At 46.2% G+C, this 21,344-nt stretch overlaps 1 protein-coding gene across 2 annotated transcripts; it reads right to left on the reverse strand.

The window, feature by feature from the left end:
* Positions 1–5,183: 5,183 nt before the first annotated feature.
* SHOX (short stature homeobox) lies at positions 5,184–15,319 on the reverse strand. Of its 2 annotated transcripts, none has more exons than XM_008498096.2 (5): positions 15,020–15,319; positions 11,553–11,761; positions 6,870–6,927; positions 6,672–6,760; positions 5,184–5,434 (listed from the first exon to the last, which is right to left on the reverse strand). In XM_008498096.2, the coding sequence occupies exons 1-5, from the start codon at positions 15,291–15,293 to the stop codon at positions 5,189–5,191; spliced, it is 876 nt and encodes a 291-aa protein (XP_008496318.1). In that variant the 5' UTR covers positions 15,294–15,319; the 3' UTR covers positions 5,184–5,188. The 2 variants fall into 2 exon arrangements, with proteins under 2 accessions (XP_008496318.1, XP_030317573.1); XM_030461713.1 differs by lacking the exon at positions 5,184–5,434 and adding an exon at positions 6,034–6,084.
* Positions 15,320–21,344: the final 6,025 nt, after the last annotated feature.

Below are 21,344 nucleotides of genomic sequence, written 5' to 3' on the forward strand. Positions count from 1 at the left end.
AAATCATAACTTTTTGCCTTAGGGATCTGTATTTCGTTAGGAATACATGTCTATTGTATGTCAGTCAAGAGTCCCAATGTGTCAATGTTATGTCAATTCAAAATTTTGTCTCATTATTTTGTTGGCAAACATAGGACTAAAAGATATAGCAGATAAAGCATACAAAGAATTGACATGAGCATACTTGGTCTGTGTGAAAAATTTATAGTAGAAGAAGTTGGAAATCAAGGTTTTCTAACAATTTGTGCATTCTGTTGGGAACTCAGATTTGTTTCTCATCTTAGCTCTGCTGCAACTTGGCCCCACTGTGTCATAAACCAAACTTCCAGTGATGTCTGGAGTCAAAGGAATGGGCAGTAATTTGTCTTCTGTGGATATGCTCACAGAGACATTCTGCCACTCTGAATCACATCCAGTGTTCCCTTTAAGACAGTTGCTGAAGTTAGGTAGAGAGTTTACAGTTCTTGGAGCAGGGCCTCTGCTGCTTACAGTGTTGAAAGGTGTCTAGCACCACAAAGTTCATGTCAGATTATGACCTAGGGGATGCTGCTACATTACAAAAACAAAAGTAATATTACACAGTGCTGGCAATGGGAGATGGAACCTGGCCCTTGAATTGTATACCTTAATTTCTACAAAAAAAAGGGGATAATAATTCTTACCTACTTCATAATGGGTGAGGATTAAATAATAAACATTTATACAGTGCTTTGCAAATAAAAATTATATAAGTATTATGATATAAACCAAAATGTCACTACATCTATATGACCCTACTAAACAAAAAAGTTCCAGTATAATTTTTCTGACACATTTCCAAGTCAATAAAAATGAACCATGGAGTCAGCTTGTTATTTTGATGCAAATGGGTGAAGTACTTAAGCTTATTTGACAGTTCCAAAAAAATCAGAGAATGTTTTTTTCCATTGTAATGTAGACCATGTAGCGAATAAAGCCTTTTATATAGACTTGTTTATAAACAGCACTATTCATTTGGAATTCATTCAAGTTATTTTTCAAATAATGAACCAAACTTTTGAGGAAGATTCTTTAGCAATCTGCATACACTAAAGGAAGGCCTCCTCCAAGGGAATTCTGCCCAGTGGATGCTGTTCTGATGATCCTGGAAATCTCACACTTCTAAAATGAATGGTTACACAAAGATCAGGCTGGATGATGGTGGACAATAAACGAGGCTTTGCATGCCTGAGAATCTAAAAGAATCACAATATTTTTAAACTTTAATAAGCACCTCAGGACATTGACTAGCTTAACTTCAACATCTAATCTCCTCAGGAAAAATAAAAAAATAACACACAAGAAAGAAAAAAAAATAAATAAAATTTTTAAAAAGACCACATGTTAACAGAAATGGAATAGAGGCTTTGGTCCAGATTCTCAACTTCTATGAATCACTGGAGCTCCACATGGTGACTGTAGTCAAGGTGACTTACATTTAGTGAAAAGTACAGTCCAGTACATGGTAGCCCAGGCAGGACTCCTCATTTCTTCACAACGATGTAAGGATGACAAGAAGAGGAGGCCACCTGCATGCATCATCCAAAACAAGGCAAAGCTTTTGTACCACCGCTGATGCAACAGCCTCATTCTAGAAATTAGCAAAGCAGAACCGGTTTCAGCCACAGCCCTTTTGCAGTGCACCTTTTCATTTCCTTTCGTGCTTAAATGAAATGCAAGAGCAGCATGAAGCACCTTGGTAGATTCACAGCAACACCCTTCCCCTTTTCCCGGGCTGATCTATGGTATCTGCTTCAAAACAAGCTAAGCTGATAAATCTTGCCACCTTCTTCCCTTCTGCAATTGAAAGCAAGACTGTCCTTGAGATGTCTGGTGAAAGCAGACAGAAGAAACTTAAAGAATTTTTCATTCTAGAAAGATGCATATGTTACACTACCGGCCTTGTTCGTGTTAGCAGGGAACTGTATTCATGTTACTGATATTTTTTAAATACAAGAGAAAAGCCACATGTAGCAAAATTTCTGAGAGAAATCTACAGTCATTTTTTCTGTGTTACTACCTAGTAAAACAGCAAAAGTGAAAAAGTTCTTGCTTCCCATATGGGGTGGATATATACTGTACATGCATCCTGGAACACTGTTTGGTCAGTAGCACCTCACAGCCTCGCTTGGAAGAATTCTGAGAGAATTCAGATCCCACACCTACAGCTTCAGCTGACCTCATTCTGTGGAACAGTTTCAGGCTGAAAATCACTCTTTTGCAAAAGTCCAGTATAGGACTTAAAAATAACCCAGGTAAGCCTCTCTTAAACTCTCAAATGGGACTTGAAAAGGTTGTAATTAGATGACAGGTACAGATAGCAAGCAATCCCCATTCAGTCAAAAGCTCTATGCCTTCAGTCTTCAACACTGTGTCAAATTCTCCTTCTACAGCTGTGGGTCTCCAGAACAACAGGTTACTTGTTATAGCCTACAGCATCACTGTAGTAATGCTTGTTATTTTTCGGATCTGCATCTTAGAAGTGCTGGAAACACTTCAGGTATTCCTTATTTTATCCAGAAATTCATACAACATCATGAATAACATTTTACCTTCTAGGTAATGTTTTGTTTCAATAAAAAAATTGTGTAATTGCCTGAGATTTCTGTCCATACTTCTCAACAAGTAACACTGCTTCAGTATTTTGGCCTTGCTTTAAAAAGGTCCTTGGCCTTTCACAGAGAGGTAGAAAAGGCAGGTAACATTTATCAGCTCTAGGTAATCCAAAATATAATTACTTCTCATGTAATTAATAGAAGGGAAACAGCAAAACCTTGACATTCCATAAATTTTGCTTGCTAGAAAATGCCAAAACTTGAAGGAGAAACAAAAAAGATGTCTAAAAATTTATCTACAGCATGATTCTTTTGTCCTAAAGTAATATTTGGATTTGATAAATATCAGCAAAAGCCAAAACTAGTAATGACTTGCTAAACAAGACCTAAAAAGCAGGCTTAATAACAGTACTATTGAGAGGAAAACCTTTCATCAGCACAGGCCTTGACAACAAAGGCAACAGGTTGCTATCTTGTTAGATGTAAACAAGACCAATATCTGTACCTTTCACTCTTCCCCCCACCAAAAATAAAATAATAAAAAAACCCAAGAAGCTAATTAGAAGTGAATATCATAAAAGTAAAAACTGGGGGGAAGGGGTGTCAGTAAACCCAGATACTCTGGTAGTATAACTTAAAGGATTTCCCTTCTCCCCATGCTGTCTGGCTCTATATTAGTTATTTTTCTCAGGCATGAGTTTAAGACCTGGTGTCTATATGACAGGCAAACACTAAAATGGCCAAATATTGAACTCGTCCACCTCTACAAAACACTTCTCTGGGTTGTTTTCTTGGGTTTTTTCTTTACTTAAAATGACTGTGAAAGTGTCATACAAACTTTTCAGCTTACATCCCAGAAATATGGCACATTAACTCAGCTAGAAATCATGGCATCTGCCTTTTCTCATATTGATATGTATAACTTTATCCATTTATAGAAGACTCGGACTGTGTTTTGGCAAGGAGCTGCAACGCATCAGTCTGAGCATAAAGGACTTAAGTTATGGTTCTTGCGGTATTGATAATTAACAGAATAAGAACGGTTATCTTTTTCTTAATCTATAATATTTACAGTATTGCACTTTACTGCACTTAATTGCATTTCACTAAATTAATGCTGCATCAGTATTATGCCTGAAAACCATATGTCCATCTTTGTTGTATAAGTCAATCTTTCTACACCCTTGAAACCGAGATTTTGATTCAAAGATCCAGACATTTTGAAAAAAAAAAAAAAATAGAAAAATTGAGCTGTTTCTATGGCACAATGCATCTCACTGAGTTCAGGTGATTCTGGCAAAACAGGTACATTTCTTATTGTTTCCATCTTTCAAAGTTGTCACTAATGATTAGTAAATTCTAGTCTCTCTTTTTCTCCTTTCAAAGGACATAGCCATTTGAGACAGACATTTTTTGTTATTGCTGCTTTTTTCTTTTTTTTTTTCTTTTTTCTTTTAGGAAATAAAAGGGAAAAAAAAAAAAAAAACAACTGCCTTGCCTCAGATCTGAAATTCCACATTTAAATTCAAACCAGTTCTGCAGCAGCAGCTCCTCAGTGATGGAAGAGATTCATGGCAGTGAAATAATACTGTTGGCAACAAAGAAATGTCATCTTTAATGGAGACCAGCCCCAAGGATTTATTATTTATTATTATTACTATTTGTTTTGTTTAGTTTCGTTCTAATATATTTCTGATCTTCAAAACGTGTTTAGTTAGACACATGCACAAGGTAGCAAAACTGACAGCAGCAGATGACGTTATGCTGGAGCGATCACTTTTGCCAGGGTCAAAAAATCCAAAGTGTCCCCGATGTTCACAGATTAACATAATTTAGAGATCGTTTCCTTTTTTTTTTTTTTTCCTTTCTTTCATTCTTTCTTTTTTTTGTGGATTTTTTTTTTTTGTTTTTTTTTTAAACTTTCCTTTCTCTCTTCCTCCCACCTGCTTTATCCTCCGCACAGAGTCTCTGACTCGGGGTGGGGGTGCCCGTGTGTGTCTTGCCCGCCCGTCTGTGGGTGCCCGTTCGCCAGGCGGCAGCCGGGCGCCCTCGCCCCGCCGAGGGTCCCCACCGTGCCACACCGCAACAACGGCCACCAACGGCCACCAACGGCCACCAACTGCCGCCGGGCCCCACCCTCTTCGCCCGGCTTCCCTGGCCGCCGAGTCCCTTGGGGGCGAGAGGGCGAGGAAAGGGGCAGGAGGGGTGGGGGGGAGTGCGAGGCTGCCGCCGAGGGCTCCCAGACCTTGGGAGAGGGGACAGTAATTTAAAAAACAATATATATATAATAATAAAATAAAAATTGAAACGAAGCGAACAAAAACAAAAACAAAAACAAAAAAAAACAAAAACAAAAAAAAAAAAAAAAAAAAAAAAAAAAAAAAAACCAAACAAACAAAGGAACAAAAGAAATAACAAAAATGAGAGAAGGAGGCGGCAGGGCGGCCCGGAGCGCCCGCTTGCTCTCCTTCCGGCCGGAGATAAGGAGAAGGAGCCAGAGTGGGTGGCAGAGCGATGGCCCGTGCGGGTCACACGCATGCCCGCCGCGGACACCCAGGGCGAGGGGAAAAGGGTGCAGGGGGAGGAAGCGGGGGGATGGAGCGAGGCGAAGCCTGTCAGAGCCCCAGAGCCTCGGCGTGCTTGCGGGCTTTGAGCCGCAGGTCGGCGATGCTGGAGTTCTTGCTGTTGCTCTTGGCGGCGGCGGCCACCACGGCGGCGGCGGAGGCGGACTCAGCCAGGGAGGCGATGGGCAGCCCGAAGGGCGGTGGCGGGAACATCAGATAGGGAGCGTGGGCCGCCAGGTGTGGATGCAGGTGCGGATGTGCGTGGGCCACGCCCTCCAGCTGCAGCTGCGCCTGGACCTGAGCGGACGGACGGACAGACAGACGGACGGATAGACAGACAGACAGAGAGACACAGCGTCACTCACGGCGTTGCACACACCTCCGTGCACATCCCCTCACCTAACAGCCCACCCCAAAACTGCCTTGACTCTTCCCGAAGGACTGAAAGAGTAACTTGTTAGCAGAGCCCACCCCGTGCGCGGGAAGAGGGCGCACAGAGCAGCAAATCTCCGCGCCGCACTTCGCTTGAGGTGCACTAAGCCCTCCTCATATTAAAAAAAATGCTAAAAAAGAAAAAAAATAATTTTTTTTTTAATGGGGCCCAACGCACGGGCGCCAACAAGTGCTAAATAGCTAATTATATTTATTTATTTATTCTTTTTTCCAGGGATGTTTGTTTATACATTGCGAAAATCTCTTTGGCCACCGTTCCTTTCTATACCGGGTTGGTGTTTGCTTTGGAGCTTTCTCCATCTACACAAACACACGGTGGGTTGACTGAGAGATTTCAGCTCCGAGTAGGTTCGGGGTTGGGGGAGGGGGCAGGAGAGAGTTTATTTATGTATTTAATTATTTTGGTCCAAATATGTCTTTTAAAAATCGATACAATTAATCTGTCAGCTCCACGTGTCTCTGAGACGGAGAAGGTGGTGGAGGGTCCCTTTGGGCTGGGAAAAATCGATTCCCCGATTAATCGACAAAAAAAAAAAAAAAAAAAAAGTTGGGGGGGGGGGGGGGAGTTTACAAGCAGCGGAGAGGGATGGCTGGAAGCGGGACGGCATTTCATTCCCCTCATCCCGGTTTTCCTCGGAGGGCTGCGCTACTCGAAGAGAAGGACCTGGGCCCTACGTTCTGTTCCTGCCTCGGTCCCCGTTGGCTGCGAGGGGACTTATCAAGGTGCCCCCGGCCCTTCAAGCCCCAGGAAGGCGCTGCGTCCCCAGGAAGCCGTCGCCACGTCTGCCGGCGGCCGCGGAGCCGTGTGCGGGCCCATCCCACGGCGGCGGGGGGGAGCATAACACCGGCTGCACCTCCCGGGGCCGTGGGACCCCCCCGCTCGGCCCCCTCCCTGGGTGCGAGGGACTCTGAGCTCTCGCCAGCCGGGCGGGGGCTCCTTCCCGAAGTTTTACTGCCTGTTTTTAATATGTGCCAACTTCTATATAAATGGCACTTGTAAACGTGTCCGGCTTCCTCCCGTGCGAACGAACGGGGCTCGGAGCTGGCCGAGGGAAAGGGAAATAAAACCGAAGCTAACTACCTGTTGGAAAGGCATCCTCAAGGCTCCCATATTCACATAGGGGGCCACTCTGCAGGCGTCTAAATGGCTGGCGGTTCCCAGGATCACACCTGCGGGGAGAAACAGGGCCGGGTGAGAGACGAAGGTGGCTCGGGATCTCTGAGGCCGCCACCCTCCTTGCCCCACCGCATCCCCGCTTGGCCTGTACCTCTTACCCACCTTTGTGCATCTGGTTTTCCTGCTTTCGGCACTTTGCTCTCCTGTTCTGGAACCACACCTGTGAAAAGAAAAGGCAAACAAAACAACAACAAAAGCCACTACAAAAATGGAGGTAGACTAGGCATTTACCAAGAGAAGATTGTCCCAGGGCCTAGGGATGGATAAGAGAGACGAGGGGGTTATCACAAATAGCACTTGATTCTCTTAGAAGTCTTGTGGAGCCAAAACGACCCTATGAGTCTAAGAACTTTGCTGAAGTCTCTCCTCTGGAACAGCGAGGAGGAGAGAGCTCAGCCCCAGGTGGAATGAGCCCCTCTATGGGTGTCGGGCGCTGACTGTGCGGGGGTGAGCAGAGATGATGTCCTGTGGTTTCCCAACAAGAGCTGCTCTAGGACATCATAAGACGTCCTCGCAACCGGGGACACCGGGAGCCGACCACTTGGTCCCGAGTCTCCGAGGCCGCTCTGTCCCCCCGAGACGGCAGGGACGGTCCTTGTGCCAGCCGTCTGGAGCTAGAGGCCGCTTCCACAAGCACTTAAAATAAGCCCACAGGCAGGTCAGATGAGACCCTCTCTATTTTTCCAAGTCACAACTCAACATCCCGAGAACAGTCAGCGTGGGCCAGGTCAAACCCCAGGCCCCTAAACCACCGGTCCGTCTGGCCTCCCCCGAGCTGGGCTTAGAAACCATGAAAACCTCAGAGAAGATACGAGATATTGAACTTGCAAAAGCGTCTGAATTATTTCCCTTATCCCCCATGGTTAAAAGAAACAACACCCGGTTCTGTAGACTTCTGAACAGACAAGAGCAACATATTTTCAGGCTAGGATGTAAAGAAGTGCTCTTGCCCCTACCCAAGAAATGCCTGTAATCCAATAATCCTGCTCTAATTCCAACTCGCGAATTTGGACTTGCCACTGCGCCTGCCCTGCCTCTTCTACAGGAGCATTTCAGACCTTCATTACTTCTTCTCCCCTTCCCAGGTGCTTGGCTTAGCTCAAGCATCATCAAGAGGCACGGACCAAAATGTTTTGCAGACACCAAAACCTACCGAACTTGGACAAGCATTGATTTTCACCTCTGATAAAAATCTTGTAGCTAAGTAAACACCTACAACCTTTGATGCTCTTGCACTTGCCAAGAGATCATACGGTTAATTAATACTAACTGCACTTCCTACATCAAATTTTCCCTTCAAGCTTTCTTCAATTGCCTTAATGATGGTCATTTAAAACGGAGTAATTAGTGCAAAGAAAGGCTTCCAAAGGCATTAATTACCTTGGGTACCTCGGTGATTTTCTTAAGTAGGAATTGGCCTTCTCTACTTTGGAGCACAATTTTTTCTTCCCGGGGTGACCGGGAAGGAGCGCGCCGCGGGTGGGCGGGCGGGCGGCTGTGGGGCACTGCGGCTGCGGACTGACCGACCGATAGACTGACCGACAGACAGACAAACAGACAACCGACCGATCGCTCCCGTTGCCCACTCACTCCCTGCTCCCCGCCGGCTGGTTGCTAGCGCAGCCCTTCCCCCGCTGACCGGGCAGCGCTGCTCCCTCCCTGCCCCGAAATGCCCAGCATGGCACAAGCCTGGTGTTCCCTACGAGCAATAGGCAAATATTAACATGCAACGCTTCTCCTTTTAACCGGGCCTTTAGAGATTTATATTATATATATATATATATACATATATATATGCCTGCAAAATATTATCGTGTTGTAGCGACAATAATACTTTTTTTTTTTTTTTTTGGTTGTAAATCCTAGCAGGAAATCTCCCTATATGTGCTCTCCAAGCCCTCCCCCTTCTTCTCCTCCCCCCCCCCAAAGGAGTATAAATTGTCAAGAGGAATTTAAGCAGCGTTTAAACAACTTCTCTTGCAAATCAGAACATCTTTCAAACGGAAATTATATTTAAATCTGGAAAACGAAGTGCCCTTTCCCTTTAGCTATGAAAAAATAAGGTTATGAGGAATAAAAGTGATGAATTAGCCACTACGTTAAGCGATAATAAATCAGGCTTGGTGTGATTCACGATCAATTCCAATTAGTCATGAATATGCTAAGTAAAGCACAGTACACTGTTTTAGACAGTTATTTCTTCATTAAGGATCACTCAGTGATTTCTTTCACAAATGCTCTAATCTGATTTCCTTTTGATTTCCATTAGAGACAGTGAATAATGACATTTAATTTAGCCCTGCACCATAAACCCAAAGATATTTGTTGTAATTGAATTACTGCCTGCTCCTCACTATGGTCTCATAACTTTCAATTATAACCCTGACAGCTGGGTGATATGAGTTTCCAGTACAACACTAAAAATAAAAGGTTAATAAGGACTAGCTACCATAGGAGCTTCAATTTATTTACAGCAAATTTCCACACTAAATTGAAACTATATCCTTTAACAGCAAGGGACAAGCAGTTCAGAGAGGAACAATTCTGAAAATACTGGGGAAAAAACCCAACTTTCCGTTTTCCCTGTTCTATTTTTTTCTGCTCCCATTTCTTGTTGTGTATCAAGGTTTCTGATTATTTTCTAATTAGTTATCCATGATATATCCTTGATATTTCTTTCATTTCTAGTTTTCTTTTCATCCACGCAAACCTCTTTTGTAAAATGATTAAATTTATTATTTTTTAAAATCTGTCTCATAATCTCTGCTTGGATCAGTATCACTTTTCTCTCTCTCTTTTTTTTTTTTTTTTTTTTTTTTTTTTTTTTTTTTTTTTTTTTTTTTCTTTTTTTTTCTTTTCTTTTTTAAGATCTGTAAGCACTTGAAGCACCAATTTTCCTGTGACTATGAACATCCTGTTAAGGTGCTGCTCAGTAATAAAGTACTTGAAAGAAAGAGTGCAGAATTCAATTACAAGTAATTTATTTTTATAGAAACAGTACATCAAGGCTGTGGAAAGATATTACAGAGCCCAAGTAAGAAGATCTGGGAAGATGACATAAGAGTTGATGTCCCCTTCAGCAAAAGTTTAATCTTTTCATTAATTTATATGGTGTGGTTAGATCAATCTTCTAGGAGAAAGTAGGCCAGCAGCACTCTGAACCCCTGCAATAGAACCCCTGCAAACCTCCCTTCCTAAGGCATGAGCCCGACACTATCCCTCGCCCAGCTTGACTTATACTGAGAGAGGCACAAGCTGGGGGGGAGAGCCTTAGCAGAAAAAAAATAAAATAAAATAAAATAAAAAGGTGGGAAAGGGGAATAAAACAACCTAGCTACTCTGTGTAACTCTATTTATTTCGGCAAATGCCTTCAGAGGCAGGTTTTTAAAACGAGGTAGCGGCTCACCCAGGCAAAGGTTGGCTGAGAGTGTGCGGGAGGAGCGGAGTCCCAGCCCGTCTGCCCCCCGCCTGGGGCATGGAGGAAGTGGGGGGACGGACAAGCTCAGGAGGGGGACAAGCCCACCCCTGGCTCCACTCTCGGGGTTATATTTCTTGCCTTCCCGCTGTGCTCTATCTCTGGGGATAGGCACGGAGATATCCACCTATGCCCACATAGCCACACCCGCACATATGTGCATACAGCCCCACGCATGTATAGACGGATATACATTATGCATGCGCATCTCTTATCTCCAGGGTGTAAAGAAGTTCTAATCAGTGAAGGCGGTGGCTTGGTGACTTTTTATTCTTGATTTGGTTTGATTTGGGTCTGCTAGGCCAAGCACAGAATTATAACCCAAGAAGGGATTTCCTTCAGGTTTCTCCTGCTCTAGGCGTGCTCGGAAAGCCACAGGTTGATCTTAATTATATCGGGGAGGAGTGGGGGCGGGGGAGTGGGAAGGGGTGATTTTTTTTTTTTTTTTTTTTTTTTTTTTTTTTTTTTTTGTATGCACGACATCTGTTTTGGAGAGGCATTCCCTAGTTGGCTCAAGGGAGGGCTGGTGATGTTTTTTCCCTGCATCAAACCGAAAATCAAATTTTAAAATAATCGATTTGAAACCACCCAAACAGACGGCTCTGCTGGCCGCAGAACTGCAGCAACCCGGACCCATTTTCAAGGTTTCGAAGGCTAATTGGTCTTTAGCTGTATCTGAAGCGGGATGGGAGGGACTGGAGGAGACTCCACCAGATGGGGTGCCATGCATTCATACGCTTGCTGCACGAATCAGAGCGGGCACCTTTCCCCCGGCACTGGCTAATCCTGTCCCTCAGCACCCGAACCGTCTACTCTTATTCATGCCATTTGTTTTCTGGGCTGCTTTTTTTTTTTTTTTTTAATCCGTAACGGCCCCATAAAAGAACGAAGGAGAAGAAAATGAGGATTAAAGGAGAGCTAATGGCACGTTTGCAAGGAAAAATGCAATAATTAAAAAAAAAAAAAAACCACAAAAAAAGAGATGCTAAGTTATTAGAGACCTGTCAACACTATCGCCACCCCACTACCCCTTCCTTCCTCACCCCCCCACTGTCAAAAAAAAAAGAGAAACAATAATAATTTTAAAAATATTAAACAGCCTCCCTAGGAAATGCAAGGCAGATACTCCCAAAGCAGAATTACTTTTCTGACAGGACAGGTACAGCTGAGTTGCAAACAGCTTCCCCATCACACATGTCGTCTCTGCCTTCACCTCCCCGCTTTGGATGAAACGGGGCACTGTGCTAGGATCCTCTAGCAGTTAGAAAGTGAGGTGAGGACGTTTCCAGGAACAGAGCCTTTCTCTTACCTGAACCCTAGCTTCAGACAGTCCCAGCCTCTGGCTTAGTTCCTCCCTCATGAAGGCATCCGGATAGTGAGTCTCATCAAAAAGTCTTTCCAGCTCATTCAGCTGCTCTAGTGTGAAATTCGTTCTGCTTCTTCTTTGTTTGAGCTTGGTCTGTCCATCTTCATCTTCTGACTTCACATCTTCCCTCTTCTCTTTGCACTCGTAGATCCCTGCCGGAAGGGGGAAGGGAAAAATGACACTGAGCCTCTAGCACCTCTCCGAAGTTTCTCTCCGCATCACAAGGGGGGCTTCCCCCCTCCCCTCTCTTCGTCCCCAAACTCAGAGCAACTTGTGTGGGCAATCAAAGGGTGGGAGGAAGGTCCTCAGGCCGGCCCCGGCGGGCCAGAGGTGCGAGTGGGGCCGGGGGCCACCGGGTCGGGCCGAGCCCGCTGCCAGCTCGGCACCGGTCAGTAGACAGCTCGTCTGCCGGCGGGAGGGAGGGAAAGAGTCTCATTGCCTTGCCTGGGTAATGGCCCCATCAGAAAAATTATATGCATAAATCTAGTTTTATTTTCTTTCCTTTTCAGGGTGAGGGGGAAGCCGCGAAGCCCATTGGAACGGGCAGCTCGGTGAAGGGGTTAGTAGGAAAACCACCAGCTCCCTGATAACTCCAGATCGTGGGAAGAGGAGGGGGAAGGGGGCTTCTCCGTAGCCTTTTTCTCCCAAAGTAAAGAAGGTTATGGGAGAAGCTCCTCACCGCTGTCGTGGTGAAACCACGCTGAAAATATTTGCCTCGTAAAAAACAAACTTGCCATGGGCCTGAGACTGAGACTACCCGTTCTTTTCCCTCTTCTCACCCTTCATTCGCCCAAAAGACCAGCCGGAGGGTGAAAACTCCTGGGCGCTCGGGCCTGCACTACCAGATATGCGGGAGCGGACTTAAGGACTATAACTGTCCCCCAGACCCTCCAAAACAGCAGACTCCCCCTCCCCCAGCACTCATGGAACCCAAGAGGGCTCAGAACAAGCTTGCGACCGAAGGCTGCCGCTGTTCACGTTTGTCCCGAGCAGAGAGAAGCAGTAGAGAAAAACTGTTGCCTTTTATTTTCCTGGGGGTCTTTTGTTGGGTTTTTTTTTTTCCTTCTCCTCCTTAATGTCAGGCGGCTTAAAGCATCGACCCTCTTTTCAATCTAGCTAACGAAAAGAGAGATGCTGGAGGCTGGGACACCTCTAGAGACTGAACCGGTTGCTCGGAGTTCCCCGGCACCGGTGGAGTCCTGGAGAGAGCCGACCCCGGCTGCCTCCTTTGTCCTGCTTCACATCCTGGGTCGTGCGGGGGGCTGGGGGCGAGCTACATGCAGATGGTTCCGAATTATATATATCCGGTTTTCCTCAAAAAATGCACACGTACTCTATATATACATACATATGCATAGACACAAAATTTTTTCGCATATATATATGTATATATATATATATTATCCTACATACTTAAGGGCATCCCAAAATGCAAATTACTAACTGCAAATTGTGAGTTAATTGAACTTAATGAAAAGTCCGGAACTGTATATGTGCTTAAGCAAGACGAGGAACCGAGACGAAATGGTCGTTTTCATTTCCAAAATGAAAACTGTCCCTGGCCTTAATAGTTTATCCGGGCTCCCAGTCATCGATTCCGGGCTAGGTATCGGATGCATAAAACTTTGGAAAGGCTCTGGCCTCCGAAGGGGGTGTTCACTGGTTTATTTTAACGGCGTTTTTTTCTCATTTCTGCTATAAGGGAAACCCTTAGAAAATGACTAGGGTGCTAACGCAGTAAATGCCTAGGGAGAATGAGGGGCGTTCAAAAGCTCTGTCTCCTTTAGGAGATCCGAGACGACAGCGTGTCTGTGATAGGTATAAAATATTAACTAGCATATCGGTGGGACTGAAATCACACACCGGAATCAGTTGAAATTAGACTGAAACCTGGCATGGGTTTAAACTGTCAGAAGCATCTCAGCTCTTTCCAACTCCTCCCTTCCATCCCCACCCCCAGCCCGTCTCCATAGATTAGATTAGCTAAACATACAAACCAGAATTTCGATACACTGGGAGAAAGGGGAGTAGTAGAGATATTTGTTAAGTTCTGCTTTGTTGTGGTTATTTTCCTTTGTTTGTTTCTTTTTTTTCTTGTTTGTTTGTTTGTTTGTTTGTTGGGTTCGTTCGCACTATCTTTTTTCAAGATTTTTTTTTTCCTGAAGCACGCCTTGCTTTCATTTTTAAAAATCATCTATGATTCCTCTAAACTGTATCCTTTCGGTTTGCGATCTCTCTGCCAGAGAAGGAAAATCAGCAGTGCTGAGAGGGACTGGCTTGTGCAGAAATACGGGTACCCGATTATACCCCATCCTTCTGTTTGCGGAGGGGGTGGAAGAGAGGAGGATATTAAATAAGCGTTTGGGCTGTAAATTAAATTGCCTTTCGCCCAATGTTATATTAAACAAGATCAAGTGTTAGGAAACAGCTGAAAGGCTGGTTGTTGTTCCCCAACCTATTAACCGTTTTTTATTACCCCAAGCTAGTCAGTAGCTCCCCAGGCAGGTCCACCTGTCTAACTTGCCTAGAGACACTTTCTCAACTTTCTAATCCCCCCGCCCTTTTTATTCTCTCTTTCCCCTGCGAGCCTGTGGGGCATTTTTAGCTTGCTCTGTTTTAAAAAAAATATTTTAAATTTTAGTTTTTTACCCCTCTGCCAGAGATCCCCACACCCCGAGGGGACTCGATGCTGCCCTGGCCCAGGTGAGAAGGACATGCAGGGGACCGAGGGATCGAGAGGCAGGGCCGGTCACTGCCTCCCTCTGCAGATTGCTCCGTCTCACCCGGGCCCGGGCAGCTCTCCCTATAGCCAGGCTTCTCTACACCTTCTCCGCGCTGGCCGGAGCCTGTGACTAGGACAGCCTGACTGATACGAGGCAAAATGTGCAGGGAGAGCCCTCTCCACATCCAGCTTTCTCCCAGAAGAAGCAGCAGCATCCTGACGGCCCGGAAGCAGGAAGAACAGGTCTTCCCAGGCATTACAACTCCCCGGACAAGGTTTCCTCGTACAAAAACACACAGATAGACAAAAATGTCTGACGTCCTGCGCTGCCTCCTTCCCCCGGGCGAGCGAACGCCTAATGCACCGGATCGATTTCGGATGTGAACGGAGTCTGGCGGTTGTGTGTGGGGGTGTGGGAGGACCAAAGTTGAGACTTATTTTTCAAGGCTACGTTCAGGTTATGCATGCAGGCGTATGTGTCTCTAAACGTGTGTTCCCGCCGCTGCGGGAGGGAGGGAGGCGACCGGAGGAGGGAGGCAGGATGCGGGAGGCGAGCCTGCTCGCACCGCCGGGGCTGCGGCAGCGGTGTCCGGCTAGACCCCGCTGCGAAGAGCCGGGGGCGGCCGAGGAGGGGGCCGGGGCTGCTTGCGAGGGGCTCCGGGGGGAGGGCGCCCAGCCCCACTCTTACCTTCCGCCGTCCTGCCCGTGCTGAACTCCTTCAGTTTGTCCTTGTCGCTCTCTACGTGGTCTTTGAAAAGATGCACCGGGCAATGGTTGCTGCTCTCTGTCATGTCCTGCAGGTTAGAGTCAGAGTTTCCAAGCTCCCTCGAGCGAGCCAACCCACTCTCCAAAACTTCCCTGTACGTGATCGTCTCCTTCTTGTTGCTGCTGCCACTGCCGCTGCTGCTCTCTTTGCTTTTCTGGTCAAAAGATTTGGATACAAAAGCCGTAAGTTCTTCCATGGCTGCCCCGGTGATCTTATCCACAGAGATCCACTTGTTTTCAGTCGGAGATGTGGCCGTCCTCCGCACCCTGTTTTTGCACGTAGAAGATGGGCTGTATAGGGTTAGATCACTCCTGCTGTTATTTATGCCTTTCAATTTGAGATCACACTATTTATACATGGCTACCTCAGCCCAACCCCCAGCTCTCCCTGTCTCCAGCAATTACTGACTGCTCCATAGTCGCAGGCGGACTCCTAGCAGCTATCTCCCCCACCTCAGTCCAGCAATTGGCTTTCTTTTCATTTCATCACTCTTTGGCATCTTTGCACCTTGATTTAGGGAGGCAAAGAGGCAAAAGCGAAAAAGAAGGGGAGAGCGCGAGAGGGAGAGAGAGGAATAAAAGGGAGGGGGGCAGGGGGAGAGGAAAACATGAAAATAGGTATCTGCATTTTGCAAATGGGTTGCAGAAATGAAAGTCGAGGAAGAATTAATTGATTGTAAGGACATCCTGTGCGTGGCAACACTGTGAGTAAAACCGGACCCACAGCTAATCAAATAACTGTGCTCCTGCAATTATATGTATCGCTGTCAAGAGGAAAAGAAAATGAGTGTTCAATAAAAAGAAAGGTAAAGAATAAAAAGCCGTAGCTGTGCATTTGTTGTAATCATAGGTAATTCTGTCTGCTTTGCTATTTAGTTAATTTCACGTAATTAAATGGTGAAAATAATCAGCGAACTAAAAATGCTGTTTTGAAAGTGTTGCCTGTTCTGGCGGGCGGGTGGGTGCGCGGAGGGGGGACGTGTGCTGCAGTTAAACAAGTTGTGAGGTGTCTTGGAGATCCGTGTCGGTGTGTTTGGAGGATTTGGAGGGAGCTGCTTGGCTGAGGGGGTTTATTCATAGGTAGGGGGGATCTCCAGGTGCGTGTAAATATTGCAGGGGCTGTTTTCTTGTTTACTGTTATTATGTCGTCTGAAGATACTATTGGGAAAATTAAAATCTAAAATGTGTCTTTGGATGTAGAGCTACCCTGCTGCGTGCAGCAGAGGGGTAATTTGTTAACACCAGAGTTTGTAAAAGACAAACAGAGCATTAAGTAGTCTGTTCTCTTTTCTTTTTTTTTTTTTTTTTTTTTTTCCTTTTTTTTTTTTTTTTTTTTTTTTTTTTTTTTCTCCTAAAAAAACCCAAAACGAAACGTATCATGCTGGGTTTAAGATAGGGCTGGCAATAATTTTCCCACCTTGCTCTCGGTAGGCTGCTGTTATTTTTATTGTATTCCCGGAATGATTATTACTTTGTGCTCTTGCATAGCTGCCTGAAATTTATCTCCAGATAACAGCGCCGGCATTTTTAGCGCCTCTCCGCATCGTTTGATCCGCAAGCGGAGGTGACTTCCAGGCTATTTATTTCTATCCCCTCTCCTCGTGTTTTAACCCGAAGGGTTATTTGGCATTTGGTGGAATTTTGTTTTCTGCTCGTTTGGCTTTTTACGTCCGTCTCATTCCCTCGCCTCGAGTTTGAGATTATCAGAGCCTATCATCACGCCACCCTCTGCTCTGAATCGCAACCAAAGGAGGCTCCTTGCTGGAGCAAGGGGCCATTGTTTCTTTTCCGGGGGAGCGTGGGACTGCTCTAAAAATTAACAGAACATTAAAACACTAAAAATACTTTTAATTAATCCAACGGTGCCCCCAGCACCAGAGTTAACACCTCCACAGGAGGAGGGGGGAAATAATAATCGAGGAAGCAATTAATAAAGGGCTTAAAAAAAAAAATCAATCTCCCCCTGTGCGAATTTAAAATTATTATCTAGGGGACAAGGATTGATCATTTGATCTCGGCACTGCGCATATCCCTGACATTTATTATATTGTGGTGTCTCGGTGGCATCCTTCCTCCAGAGTTCATTTAACAAGCGAGGGAAACGAGGACGCCTTACAACTTAACAAACAGGTCTTGTCATCGCAAACGCCAATCAAATCCGAGGCTCTAATGTATATCACACGGCACCACATAAATAATAGAGGCAAACGATAGACGTGGAAGTAACGTATGGCTAAGAAAAGATCCCGGCGCGACGGGCTGCTTGTGCCTCTCTCACGCACTCTGCCTGTGTAAGGGCTGGTGGTGACGCGGTGCGAGGATTTCACGGAACCCCGCACACGCGGAGACACGGGCACCCGCTGCTGCCGGGGAAAGGCTCCGTAGGATTGAGCTGCCGCCGGGGAAACTTTCCCCAGCCCTCGGTCATCCCATCATCGATCCCCCGCCATGCCCGGCCTCCCTCGCAGCAAACAAGGATAAATATTTACAAACTCCTTTCTCGCCTCCGCTCCCCCAGCCTTGCTGTGGCACGGAGCTCCTCGGCTGTCTCGGGATGATGGAGATTGCATCCTCTCCTCCGGATTTCTCTCACCCTCCCAACTACCCGGGGCCCAGTCCTCTCCCCTCCCCGCTGCTCCCCCCTGCGACCACCGCACGACTCCAGCCCACGATGTTGCGGGTCCGCGCTTCTCCAGGAGAATCCTCCCCGGGCCCTCCTGCCACCACCGGGACTTCTGCTCCCGAGGACAGGGGCAAATCCAATCCCCCTAAAACAGAGGGTAGAGAGCCCCTTTTCCCCCGCCTTCATCCTCATCTCCCCCTCCCTCTCCTCTTCCTGGCAGCGCGGGGGCGCCCGGTAGGAAAGCCAGTTGCTCCTCCGCCTCCTGCACTCGCAGCTCGGCCGGGGGCAGACACCGGGTGCGCAAATCCCGCGGCAATCCGCGGCTCACCGCCACTGGCCGCCTTCGACGGCAGCGGGGAGGAGCCCTGCAGACGAGGGGAACTTGCCTCAGACTCGCTCCGAAATCGAAAAGAGAAACAAAGCACCGGAAAGGAACAAAAAAAAAGGGGGGGTAGGGGGGGGAGAGGGGGAAAATAATAGGGAAAAAAAAAAAAAAAAAAGGAAGAAAAAGAAAAAAGGAAAGAAAGAAGCCGTGAAATTCGCAACCCTCCCCGGGGATGAGGCCGCCGCTCCACTGCTCGGAGTCCCGGAGAGAGGGCGCGGGAAGCTCCGCGGGCGCGCACGGCCTGACTGCGCGTTCCGGGCGGAGACGAGCCTGCCGGGGGATGACGAGCTCTTCCCGTCCCAACGGGGCGGCGGAGAGCGGGGGGAGGTGGGGAGGGCCCCCGCCCCCCACCTCGGCCATGCGGGTACCTTGAGCAAGGTGGTGCGGGTGTGGGCAAAGTTGGGGGGGCACTTTTGACTCCGCTACAAACTTTGACGGCGGGTTCAGAGAGGAATCGCGCTTCTTGCTGCTCCTGATAATAGGCTGGGGAGGAGGGAAGGAGGGAGGGAAAATAGGAGAGGGAGGGAAGGAGCTGTGGTCCAAACCCCATTCCCTTGCAGGCACGGAGCTCCTGGGACCCTATCGCAAAACGAGGAAGTCACCACTGCCCCTCAGTGCTGCTTCCTGACACCCCTGCTCAGCTTCGCACCCCGGGTTCCCCTTTGCCGCGGTGCAAGCCACTTCATTTTACCTTAATCCCCCCTCCTCCAGTCCATTGCAGGACCTAGCATGAGTGGCATTTTGGGGTCTCCCCTGACAGCACGGCCGCCAGCATCGCCTGCGGGGCGCTGTGCCCCCAAATCCTCCTTCTTCTCCCTCCCTACCGCCCCGAGGCACTGGGCAGCAGCCCTCCGATCTACTTGGTGTCCTAGATGGGCAAAAGGGGCGTCCCACTCATTTCACCCCCCTCTCCTCACTTGCCCCATCACCCGTCCTGGGGGATAAATCCCCTCCGCAGAGCCGAGCCCACCCCCGGGCAGCCCACTCTCCCCCCTCACCCCACTCCCGGCCCCGGCTGCCGCTCCCCGCAGCTCCCGGATCCCCGGGCCACAGGCTGCATGGGATCGGGGGGCAGGCAGCCGGGAGTCTGTGTCCGGCTCCGGGTGCTCCAAAGCTGGAGGCGGAGGCCGGGAATGAGCGGAGCAGGAGTGCGAGGGGAGATGTGGTAGCAGGGAATCTCTCCCTGCCAGGCAACACCCCCGGACCAGGTACTGCAGAGGAGAGTGTGACAATTTATATGCTGTTTTTTATTCCACTTTCAAAGGGACCTCTTGACTACCGCAGGGTTTATTCTACCAGTGGAGCGACAGGAATAATTATGAACGGTCTGAGCGTTTCATTAGCTTTAAGCATGTCCAAGGCAAAGTATTTGGTTTCATATTTGTAAAAGGAATTTACATTTGTACATTGACTCATGGTATGACGTAGGGTGAAACTGATTTCCTCCTCCCTCCCCCCGCTTCAGATTATTTTGGTCGAAATGGGGCAAGTAAGCAAACAGAAAAAAATAATCGTTTTAACCCATGCTTTAATAAGCTCTGACCAGAAGAGCGAGATTTGGTTGAGCAGGTAACTGAGTCCTCTCTCTCGATTTCCATCCACCCCTCTCTCCCTCCTTCTCTTTCGTGATTAATTCAGAGACCGTAATCATGGACATTGTACATCAAACCTTTTTGCTCATGCTACAGACTCCTGCGGATTTTTATTGGTTTACATGAAAGCGAGTAAACATATTTCAGAGGATGCCCTTTCAATCTGGTTCCATTTCCTCAGCACATAATTCCAAGGACAATTTGTTTTAATAATAAGAATGGATGCAGTGTTAATGGTTTTCAATTTGTGTTAAAAAAAAAAAAAAAAGAAACAACAACAACAAAAACCTCCAACATTAAATATTTATAAGTATCGATCGAGGGTTTCAGGATTTTACAGACGTCTTAACACATTTCATAGATGGGATTTTTTTTTTAATTTAGAAACCTGTGTCGTATTCTCTTTTATGCTGTTTATTGATTTAAGCAACATCCGTGTCTCAAATGAGAGACTAATAGATTTTCATTAAAATAGGCTCTCCTGATCCTGATTGTGAATGGATATGATTGATCCATCCAGCACACTACACATCTATAATATTAATAAAGCACATTATCATGGCAGGACTTGCTTTTCCGTCATCAGAGCACTTTCTTTATTTTTTTCCTCACTGCAACCTTAAAGATTTATTTGGGGGCCATAAAAGGTCCCACAGGAGGAAGACGCATTGCAAGAATACATTTTTTATATTAGATGTTTTGTTTTGTTTTGTTTTGTTTTTTCTTGGTAGCTTCAGTGGAAAGATTTTATTATTATTATTATTATTATTATTATTATTATTATTATTATTATTATTATTATAATTTGTAATCTGCAAGCCGCTGTGGCAACATATGGTGAAAATTAAACTGTTTCCCAGCAAATCTAATCTTAAAACGTTTATATTGAGTTTTATTTTTAGAAAAACATTTTTAAAGGAGGGAAAACCAATCTCGGATGAAAAGTAAAACAAAGAACGTTGGAAAGGGGCTATAGTTTAAACTAAAAATAGCCTACTTCTCCGGCTGAGGCTGCTGGACGGGTATATTACCTGATAAATAAGTTACGAAGTGGTCGGGACAGGAGTGGCTACAGTAATTAATGGAGTGTGACAGAAATGCTAAAAGCTTAATTGTCTTTATTTCGACTTCCAGCGACGTAACCAAAGGGACACATTAATTCAATACAAAACTACACAAATGCTCTTCTCTCTCTTACACGGAGGCACATGCGAAAACACACGCTCACACACACTCACGACGTTTTTTTCACGATTGTTTTTTATAAAAAGCTACATCTTGTCAGTAATATTAATCTCTCATATATTCATTACAGGGAGCCTAGATGCGTTCAAATTATCACCTACTTTTACTTCTGTAGAATTAAACATACAAGTGGTGAATTACAATAAGGCATTGCTTTTGTGTGTAACTAATTACAATTTAGTGGGCAAGCATAATGGGCGAGTAGCCCCCTTGATTTCAGTCGCCCTGGATAACTCGAGCAGAATTGGAAGAGTCTATGAGGAAAACCGCAGGAAAAGAGAGGAAAAAAGTTCCGAGCTGTGAAGTTTGTACTGATCTTAGAAAGACAAAATATACAGAGAGGATTGTTTGCTTTCTTCAGTAATGTGCAAGTGACGATGCAATTTTGAACTCTGTAATAATG

Source organism: Calypte anna, chromosome 1, assembly GCF_003957555.1.
Source record: "Calypte anna isolate BGI_N300 chromosome 1, bCalAnn1_v1.p, whole genome shotgun sequence".
Classification (NCBI taxonomy): Eukaryota; Metazoa; Chordata; class Aves; order Apodiformes; family Trochilidae; genus Calypte; species Calypte anna.

Bases quoted from the DNA above. Each gene is read 5' to 3' on its own strand.
- SHOX (XM_008498096.2), bottom strand. From the start codon at position 15,293: ATGGAAGAACTTACGGCTTTTGTATCCAAATCTTTTGACCAGAAAAGC. The intron at 11,762-15,019 runs GTAAGAGTGGGG...CCCTTCCGGCAG, and splicing joins CACGGGCAGGACGGCGGAAG to GGATCTACGAGTGCAAAGAG. The intron at 6,928-11,552 runs GTAAGAGAAAGG...TTCTTTTCACAG, and splicing joins TGTCTGAAGCTAGGGTTCAG to GTGTGGTTCCAGAACAGGAG.